Source organism: Oncorhynchus mykiss, chromosome 18 (assembly GCF_057628025.1).
Source record: "Oncorhynchus mykiss isolate SJ-2025 chromosome 18, ASM5762802v1, whole genome shotgun sequence".
Classification (NCBI taxonomy): Eukaryota; Metazoa; Chordata; class Actinopteri; order Salmoniformes; family Salmonidae; genus Oncorhynchus; species Oncorhynchus mykiss.
Window position 1 is genome coordinate 27727094 of NC_143039.1, and position 10763 is coordinate 27737856.

General features: G+C 44.3%; 2 protein-coding genes across 2 annotated transcripts; both read left to right on the forward strand.

Moving 5' to 3' along the window:
• The first annotated feature begins 762 nt into the window (after window positions 1-762).
• On the forward strand, window positions 763-3628 carry LOC110495779 (claudin-10). Its single transcript, XM_021571205.3, has 5 exons — window positions 763-1283; window positions 1788-1949; window positions 2033-2114; window positions 2246-2344; window positions 2916-3628. The coding sequence occupies exons 1-5, from the start codon at window positions 812-814 to the stop codon at window positions 3070-3072; spliced, it is 972 nt and encodes a 323-aa protein (XP_021426880.3). The 5' UTR covers window positions 763-811; the 3' UTR covers window positions 3073-3628.
• A 1835-nt stretch (window positions 3629-5463) lies between these two features.
• cldn10e (claudin 10e) lies at window positions 5464-8355 on the forward strand. Its single transcript, XM_036951385.2, has 5 exons — window positions 5464-6466; window positions 6790-6951; window positions 7057-7138; window positions 7243-7353; window positions 7459-8355. The coding sequence occupies exons 1-5, from the start codon at window positions 6235-6237 to the stop codon at window positions 7856-7858; spliced, it is 987 nt and encodes a 328-aa protein (XP_036807280.1). The 5' UTR covers window positions 5464-6234; the 3' UTR covers window positions 7859-8355.
• The last annotated feature ends 2408 nt before the right edge of the window (window positions 8356-10763 follow it).

Below are 10763 nucleotides of genomic sequence, written 5' to 3' on the forward strand. Positions count from 1 at the left end.
CCAATGATTCTGCAAGTGCAAGGTTTCTTTAAAGATATGAATGCACAATGCAATGTTTTGAACATTGGACAGCCTGTGTTGCAAGTGATGACCGTTTTGAGTTTTGTGTCTAGAGTTTTGAAAAATGATCACAAGGTTCTGAAATGAGTGCCAACGGGATTGTAGAAAACTGTAAACACTTGTATGAAACATTTATAGCAGGACATTTTATAATCAAATCAATGAATTGTATAATTTCAGCTAGTATAATCGTAAGGAAACTATGTGACACTAACCTTTGCAACGAGTGAACAACGGTCTTCCTCTGTCTATCTACATGTTATTGTAAATTTTTCTGTCATACACATGTCAGTTTCTTAGCTCTGTTTCCTGTCCACCAACAAACATTTCAAAAACTTTCAATTAGCCCCATCTCCTACTGATCCACTCACTGACCCCCCTCCTCTCACTCAAATGACTACTGTGGAGTGATGTGTGTATGTGTGTATGTGTGTGTATGTATGTGTGTGTGTGTGTGTGTGTGTGTGTGTGTGTGTGGCTGGGTGGGTGGGTGGGTGGGTATGTGTGTGAGAGAGAGAGAATGTGTCTGTGTGTGTGTGACTCTGTGTGTGTGTGACTATGTGTGTGTGTGTGTGTGTGTGTGTGTGTGTGTGTGTGTGTGTGTGTGTGTGTGTGTGTGTGTGTGTGTGTCTCGGTGTGTGTGCGTGTGTGCGTGTGTGCGTGCATGGCTGGGTGGATGAGTATGTGTGTGAGAGAGCGAGAGCATGTGTGTGTTTGACTCAGTGTGTGTGTGTGTGTGTGTCAGTGAGTGATGTGTATCCTTGGGATTGGTCCAGAGGTAGAAGTGCAGAGGCTTGAACACAGAGCCCTCCCTGTTGAGCATAAACCAGGCTACGACATCTTAACCACGGACACACTTCACCTCCTAACCATTCATCCTGGACTGACTCTGCTCGCCATCCACTATCTTCAGCTCCACAGACAGTCTCATCTGCCGCAGTTGCTGTTAACCAGCTTACCTGACCCAGCTCTACAACAGACAGGACAGGACTATCCGAGGAGGATGAGCAACATGGCCACGGAGATCGTTGCCTTCATCCTGACCATATCTGGATGGATCCTGGTCTGCTCCACGTTGCCTACTGACTACTGGAAGGTGTCCTCCGTGGATGGGACGGTCATCACCACGGCGACCTTCTGGTCCAACCTGTGGAAGACCTGCGTCACGGATTCTACAGGAGTGTCCAACTGTAAAGATTTCCCCTCCATGCTGGCTCTGGATGGTCAGTCCAAACTTTAGTTGGTTGCTATTTTTGCTGTGATTCGCCATTGTAATTGTATGTGATTGTGTGTAATTTTGTGTTTGCATGTGTGTTTGTGTTTGTGCATATGTGTGTCTGTTTGTGACTGTAATGGAGTTGTGTGTGTGTGTGTGTGTGTGATTTCTTTGACCTAATCACAGATGTGTTACATCTTAAGCATCCGTCTCCTGGGATGAATGGCTGGCTTTGAAAAAAGTGCTATTTGGAATTTGATAACCCTATCGTTTTGTTGGCTTAAGCCCAAGAGCCTCTAAAAGATACACCACCAGAGGCCAGAGCAGCATTTGAACCGGGTGTTCAAGCTGCCATTTGAGGATACAATGCTTTTAAAGTGGCAATGAGAGGAAAACTGAGAAAGTCAGAGCACTTTTACAAGTGTGAGATAACTCTGTGTTTGTCTCTTTATCTCTCTCTCTCCCTCACACCCACACACACCCACACCCACACCCACACCCACCCACCCAGCGTATATCCAGGTGTGTCGGGGCCTGATGATTGCGTCTGTGTGCCTGGGGTTCTTTGGAGCCACCCTGGCCCTGATGGGAATGAAGTGTACCAGGATCGGAGGCTCAGAGAGCACCAAGGCCAGACTAACAGGCCTCTCAGGCCTTCACTTCATACTCAATGGTGAATATTCATTATATAGTGTGCTTGTTGAACTACTCCTTGCTATTTAGACCAGAGCTGAGTCCTCTCCGTTTTCTCTGCAGGGCTTTGCTCCTTGACTGCATGCTCCCTGTACGCCCACAGGATCACATCAGAGTTCTTTGACCCACTCTTTTTTGCTCAAAAGTAAGTGTTCAGCTTAACTGTGCTACTTAATGTCCTACTGCACTGCATGTCGACAAATGAAATGCAGTGAGCACATGTATGTACTAACTGGTCACTGGCTTTGCCGGCTATGCCCGTCCTCTCGTTGCCAGGTTTGAGCTGGGCGCAGCGCTCTTCATCGGCTGGGCTGGCTCGGTGCTCTGCATTTCAGGAGGACTCATATTCTGCCTCTCCTTGTCAGAGGGCTTCAGGCAAGTTTGTACAATTTAATTCAACGATGGTCAATTACAGAAAAGTATTACTTTGATAGACGTGTTCCCCCCCTCCATTTACTCAGTGTGTTATGTAATCTGTAAGTACGGTATGTATCTCAACATCATGTTGACTGAGACACAGAAATGGAAAGGTATCTATAATAGAGTAGACGGATCGTAAAGCTTGTCATTCAGTAAGTCAATGAAGCAGTTTAATATGAACTGTAATGAAGTTGTTTAAGTACTGGGATATCCAGGGATCACTGTCAACATCTTGTCTCATAGTGATAACAGTATAAGGACATGCACTGTATGTTGATGACTGAATGTTTTCTTTGTGTATAGTGTCAACGTATTTATGTGAAAGTCACCTTGGGTGGGGGGCCTAGGGAACGAGTGTATAGGGTGGGATGAGGTAACAGGCTGCTTCAATAACTGTCACTACAATTGGCCTAGATCCGAGACTTCTCTGTCTTCTGAACTCAGACTTAAAAAAATTTTTTTACCATGGAAAGGGAATGAGGACACTGTATATCTCAAAGGAGTAACTCTTAGTGTTTTCCTCTAGTCGAGCAGAGTGCTCCTACAGTGGTGGTACGTCTATGGTAACCAAGCGTCACAAATCCGGCAAGTCTGCCAACAGTTTCTACAAATCGCCAGTTTCCACAGACCCCCGAGACCCAGCAGAACACTCAAGGCAGTTTGGAAAGAACGTCTATGTGTGACAACGGACGGAACACTGGCATTGCCATATGGTCATATGAGGTGACCGTGGACAGTTTGACCCTTGGGCTAAGCTTGTTGAGGTCACCTTTTCATACCTCTTCAACCAGATCCCCAATTCCTTATTGAGACAGATTCCTGTGTGATTACATTACCTAAGGGTGTGATGCATGCTACCTGCTTTTATTTTCCTTGATATCGCACTTCTTTCCAATGCACTGTACATAGAACATTGTTTTTGATATCTTCTCTGCCAAAGGAGACTCCTTGCTGTCTCTGTGCCTCTGCTGTATAACTGACTTGAACAATGTCCCCCCCTGTGGCACAAACAATGCTGGTGGAAATAACCCTTGAAATCAGCAAGAGGAAATAGATTGTTGGCTCCTCTCTAAAACCACATTAGGTAATAGGTCTCTTCTGTCAACGGGCGATAAACAAAATAAATCAGATAAGCTTGTTTTCTTCACAGGGCAGGAAATTCGGTTTGGCTAGGATCACAGTATGAACTCCCGGGTCACCTTGAAGGGACAAACGAACTGGTGCTCTTCCAAATCCATTGTTGCTCATTAGATATGCCTCAAGAACAAATATCAGGAATATGTTTCCGTTTGAGGTCATCGAAAGACATTACTCGATTGGTTCATTCCTGTACATCTCCCAATATGTTGTAAACAGTGGCAATGTCAATAAATGCTGTTTTTTTTTGCATACAAGAAGGAATTCAGTGATCATTTTCTCTGAATGATCTGATGAAAGATAATTTTATTTTATTTATTTAACCAGGCAAGTCAGTTAAGAACAAATTCTTATTTTCAATGACGGCCTAGGAACAGTGGGTTAACTGCCTGTTCAGGGGCAGAACGACAGATTTGTACCTTGTCAGCTCGGGGATTCGAATTTGCAACCTTCCAACGCTCTAACCACTAGGCTACGCTGCCGCCCCAATTAAGTATAAAGAAAAGGGTGATCGAATAAGTGGCCTTTTTAATTTGGGGGTTTATCACTTTGACATGGACCTCTGTATGAGTGTCTCATGACAACTACCTCCGGAACTCAACTGTGGAGCCAATGCCCGTCTGCCGTATGCTGTCACTCTTTAGCAGACCACAAGTGAAGCCTAGACGAAGGAAGAGTCAATAGAGAACATTGTGTGCTCTCAAGAACTGTCAAGTTCTTGTATTTTTGCAATATACCTCACACTGAAAGATGGCCTCCTACCAGCCACCACAGACAGAAAGGGGATTCCGTTGTCTCGACTGATCACAGAGTTACCAATCAACAGCAGTCCTGCCCCAGTTGATCTTTGTTCAGACTCGGATATGGGAATCGGAAGTCCCCCCCCCCCCGCCGCCTGCCATCTATCTCCACCTTCTGATCAATGGAAACCTTAACCCTGTTCCGCGAATCCTTTTGGCCCTCCAAGCCGGGGGACTCTCACCAGCTGGCATGGGGCTACAGCTGGCAGCCGCCCCGTGCTCCCTGCTCCAGTCCTGTCTATCCGTAAACAAGTGTCGGGTGTCCCGCAGCTCTGGTTGGTCAGAGGACCTACTCTGACAACGCTACTATGTTTGGATGATAGCCAGACATCTAGACAAAATCAATAATGGTGAGTGATTTCCCATTTTGATGTCCATATTTTTCAGAATGAATCAAGAAATGAATACGCCATATATATATATATATATATATATATATATATATATATATATTTTACAGTTTTATTGTATGCAATAAGTCTAAGATTCCTAATTTGTATGGATTGAAGCAGAATGGCCACATGATTCACAAGCATCCATAATTCATGTTTATCCTGTCACATCAGATTCTACATTCAAACATGAAGGCCACCAGCAGAATCCTTGTGTCCCAAAGTTTATTTCTGCCAAATTTACAGCAAATCATTTCCGTACAAAATACACAAGTTGAGTCAGATTCGGACTGTGGTTGAGGCACAGTTTGGTCGCCTTTCAACAAGACACCACCAGACCGTATGCCTACACTTTTATTTAGAGGACCGTAGAATCAAACTATTGACAGATAGACATTCAAACAATGTTCTGTGTATGCATCTTTGGATGGAATCTTACTTAATATTTCTTCAATTCTCATGGTAGGTTATTCTGCAGCAGGTATTTGTGCTTTATAACCCATAATTAACGTGAGGCCCTGCCAGCGAACACAACCACTCTTTTGTTCATTCTCTCTTATTAGCCCTTGATTAATGAAAAGCATGAATTACCACCATATAGGTCCATGCATCACAACAGTGGGTCCAATCCAATGTCCCATCTACTTTGCCAATAAGCCGAGGGACTCGGTACAAAGAAGACCCTTCTCATCTTCACTCACCACAAGAAAATCCATTCCCCATGCAACTAATACCATCAGAGAGAGCCGTGGATTTAAGCATAATTATATGAGGCCAAAGACGTTGTGTTTTAATTATATAAGTGAAGCAGGCAGCACACCTAGCTAATAACCTACCGCAGCCCGAGGCAATGTCAACGGACAATGGAAGCGCTTCAACGGACTCTGAAGTTGTAATTCCTCAGCTAATGAGTTCTTATTGAACTAGTTAAGGTCAGACCTGCACTGTATTTAAAATAATGATAATCTTGAGATGAGGTCAAGTTTTTGCCATAGCCTTTGGGCCGTACTAGGTCATGTTTATGTATTTCGAATACATTCGATCAGAATTAGTCAAATAAATCAAAAACCCAAGGAATCAGCTCGGGACATAGAGATGGATGTTTTTGAAACGTGAGATAAACGCTTAGGTCAACATCTTTAGCACCCAAACAGGGTTCTGGGAACCTGAGCAGCAACAGACCCACATCCACCCTCATGCAGTATGGGAAAAGTGACAACCAGGTAGAGCGACAAAATGACTGTCTCCTTAGTCGTACTGAGCCCTGCTACCAAGCTGTATGACTGGGATGAGCAGGTTTCTTCTACAGCACAGCACAGCACAGCAGGAGACTCAGGCTCCACTGGACGGTGGCTCCACCAAGGAGACACACCATCGTATAGACGAGGGAAAAAGGAATCGCCAAATAAGTCAGATCTCGAAAAAGGAAACGCAACAGAGACGGTCATAATAAGACAACTTGAGGGTTATCTAGATATAGAGCATATAGACTGACTCCACACACCGGAGTATCAGGATGAAAATCCGCGTGATGCAGATCTGGGGCTTCCTGATGACAGTGCTGGGCTGGATCTTTGTGGCATGCACCATGGCCATGGAGGGCTGGAAGGTCACGTCCATCGGGGGCATGGGCGGCTCGGCTGTCATCAAGGTGGCCTGGTACTGGTCTAACCTGTGGAAGGCCTGCTTCACCGATTCCACTTCTGTCACCAACTGCCAAGACTTCCCTGTGCTCTGGTCCGTGGACAGTAAGTACCGTAGAGACATGCATCATTAATTGTGTTCTAATTTTATTTCTATGGTGGGCATGAAGTCGTATATCAACAAGAGGTACACATATGAAGACAGCCTGTTAAGTTAATTTACCCCCCCCCCCCCAAAAAAAAAAATAGGGCTTAAAACAAATGATGTTAATGTGTGAGTATTACTGTGCTGTCTTTTAAGCAATGCAGACAAAGTTCTGTGAGTTTAGACTGTTTCAGTACAGTGACATTGGTTATTCCACTGAAGTTCTAAAGCCTACTGTAGTGTAAAATGTGACCGTGCGTTCGGTTGTGTTCTAATCAACCAGACCACATCCAGATTGTGAGGGGCCTGCTGATGGGTGCTCTGTCTGTGGGGATGCTGGGGTTCGTACTCAGTCTCATTGGGATGGAGTGCACCTTCCTCGGGGGCAAGGACAAGGCGAAGTACAGGAAGCTCTTTACTGGAGGAGTCTGTCACATCATCAGTGGTAAACATATTCTTTCAGTTGACTTTTCTCTCTGTGAAAGCAACCTGGTAGATGCACACTGTAGCAGATTGAGAGTAGCTGACTGACTCACTTCGTCTTATGCAGGCTTTCTGGCTGCGTCGGGATATGCTGTCTACGCAAAATACGTCTCTGGGGAATACTTCAACCCCTATTTTGACGGATTAAAGTGAGTTGACTTGGATGCAGGTTTTTCCATTCAGTTACAAGATAATATGAATTATCTCTCTCTCTCTCTCTCTCTCTCTCTCTCTCTCTCACACACACACACAGGTTTGACCTGGGTACTCCTCTGTTTCTTGGCTGGGTGGGATCAGCTTTCCATATGACAGGGGGTTGGTTCTACTTGGTCTCTGTGTGCAAACTGCTCTGTGGGGACGAGAGGTGAGTACAAGCATAGCCATGCTCATCATGGAATAGTTATTCATTTACTCATAACACACTTGTCATTGATTTGTTCTTTCTCATTTTGTATGTCATCTCTCCCAGCGAAACCATAGTCATCCCTGAACTTCCCGAGGTTGAGAGCGACCAGGCCAAGTCCACCACACCACAGTCCCCAGTATCCCAGATCACCTCAAAGATCAAGGTTCCATCTGCATCTAAGATTTCTTCAAAATCTGCAGGCTCAGATGTGTCTGCCATCTCCTCAAGGTCTGGTCAGTCCGGTCGCGCGTCCAAATCAGAGCGGTCTGGGCGGTCCTCAAACTCCGTGCAGTCCTCGAAATCTGGCGGTGGGTCTTTGACGTCTGGTCGTTCATCGAGGTCGAGGTCTCATGGGTCAGTGCACTCTGAGGTGAGCAGCGGCAGCAGTAGTACAGTGTCCTCTTTATCCAGTGGGTCAAGGAGGAGCGAGAGAGAACCGTTTATCAAAAACTCCTACATATGACCTGGTTCTGTTCAAGTATGTGTGATTTTGACTGGATTGAACTGAAGTAACAATTGTATATACTGTATATGATGATTAGGGCTGTCAGAGTTAATCCGTTAACTTTATGGAATTTTAGTGAACTACTGTTCTTTAAATCGGGATTAACCTCATTGTCTGAAAGCTTTCAAAATACAGTGAGAATATCCAAAATACATAATTTACACAGCTAAAAAAAACAATTCGATGTCAAAACACATTAACAATGAGGTTAAATTAAGTGTGCTTTATCAATTTACCTGATTTGCTAACCGTTGCTTTGGACAACTCAATTTGAGCAAATTCTGAATTTGCGATGAATCACAACAAATCCTTTGATTAACTCGATTAAATGTTTGAATCGTATGACAGCCCAACGATGATCCAATTGTGAATCTGTATGTGGGGGAATGTTTCTGTATCTAATGGCTTTTTATCCTGGGTGTGTTTCACTATCATTAAATCAAATGCTTCATCACGTTCATTGTTTCATGTGTTGCTATTGATCATGTCATTCAAGCAGGACTTTTCTGCCTTTCGACCAAGCTCTCTCTGACTCCGTGTTGTTGTTGTTCTCCCTTTTCAAACGATTCAACTGTAGTCCAATCAAAATCAAGATATTTTAAGGTCTATAAATAATCCCCAACTCTTTTAGATGTTACTTTCCTAATATTGTCAGCACAGTCATACCTGCCAAAGCAGTCAGGGAGGTTGCCTGTAAACAGTCTCTGTTTTTGGTGTTGCCACTCAATTCTGCCCGGACACTGTTCCCTATTTAAACCAAGAGTGACATGCCGCACAGTTGACAGACCGATGCTCCTATCTTGTGCTCTTCTAAATTAATATGGAATACTTTTTAAACTATGCATTTTTTGTGAATTCCGTGACTAGATTGGATAAAACCAATAACCTTGAAATAGCTCCATTAACTTACCCTCGGAGGTCCCTGTGAGCGCTCCTCTCCACCTGTCCAGACAGAGGAATGTGGAGAAAGTTGGTTCAGATCCTGGGCCTTATGGTGTCCATGCTGAACTGGGTGTTTTTGGCCTGCACCCTGGCTATCGACTACTGGAGGGTGGCCCAGGTCAGGGGCCAGGGTGGCCCAGGTCAGGGGCCAGGGTGGGTCCTCAATCGTCAGTGTGACCTGGTTCTGGTCCAACCTGTGGAAGGACTGCTCTGCGGACTCTACCGCTGTGGTCAACTGTGTGGACTTTGGGGTTCTGAGGACGGTGAAATGTGGTTTGAGTACTAGAATCTCTCATCTCGTATCTGGTATCTCTGTGTGGAATAATCAGGAGTCTTACGGGTGCCTGTTAATATGAATCTTTCTCTAAATTGAACATAATTCATTAAAGCATATTGGCAGGCTAACACAGCTATGATACATACTGACTAATACAACGATACATGATATTTGCGATATATTTTATTTGGCTAAGCTAGGTTCAATTCATTTTGTACATAATGTTACAGTAATTGATTAGCCTCCAAAGCAATGAGATCTGTCTGTGTTACACAGCGTACATCAAGGGAGTGAGAGGGCTTCTGATGATTGGTCTAGCCGTGGGGCTGGTGAGAACTGTGTTTTCCTTTGTTGGAATGGAGTGCCCTTACATTGGATGAAACCAGAGAACCAATGACAAACTGCTATTAACAGCTGCCTCTCTCAGGACACATACCGTACAAATCACCTTAACTTCGAGGGTTTAAACTTCCTCATCCTGACTATATGTCTTTCTTCTTTGTCATTGGTTCCTAATCCCTGACGCATCATCATGCAGGCGTCTCAGACATCAGCAGTTATTGTTAATAAACACAGTTGCAGCAGCCATTTTTACATGCCAAAGCAGACCCATCAAAACTAAGGCAATATCGCAAATAGAACAATCTGAGGGAAGATGTTGGAATAACAAACCGTATGGGAATATCAAGCTGTTTCTTTCTACATTTCCCCTACTCAGGTATGATATTGGATCTGCTCTTTGGCTTGGACTAGTGGGATGCTTCCTCATCATATTAGGACCCATACTGCTCTCTGACACTATATTCACAGTAGGCCATTCAAACAGGTTAAATGTACAGTACAGTATAAGTATAAGCATACATGCCTGATTTACACACACCACCACATATGCATGCTTCTCTAAATGAATGGTGTATTTTCAGTCTACAATGCGATTTGCATAAAGCTTGAGTGCATGTTTTCTGAATATATCTTAATACGCTAGCAGGGTGGAATTGGCCCACTCCTCCAGATCTCCCATGGTGCCCCTCACCAGAGAATTTTGAACGAGAGAAAACAGCCAATCAAAACAGTCACAGGAGCCAAAGGGATCCAACAAGTCCCACCTCTACAGTGATTGGTTGTGATCGTGTGGCATGTTGCACTGGCATGTTCCATGTGTATTGGCATGTTCTTTTTCATTTTAAAATGCTATTTTCATTATTGTGGCAAAACAAATTGTCCAATAAAGATCTACTTTAGGATACTGTCCTCAGCTCTACTCTATAGGCTATATTACATAGATCATTATCAGTTTGTCCAGAGAATATTGACATGAATCAGTTACATGCACCAGTGTCTTGTGACCATAGCCGGGAGGGAGCAGTTCATCCACTGTGATTTGAGATAAAGGGCTATGAGAGAAACCTAGTGTCAAACCCCCATACGAGGGGAGGGAGGAAACCAGTTTCATGAATCCCCATCCCTGACGCTATCTCCCCCTGGTTCGTGGGAAAAGAAGACGTTTGCTTACGGAGCAAAACCCTGTGAGATAAGCCAAACGTCCATAATGCTGGTTTGACTGGGAGGCATCAGTGACATAACAATGCAAGTGCCTGGCTGCACCTTGACTTCCACAGACCGAAGATCTCTGAGCAACTCTGG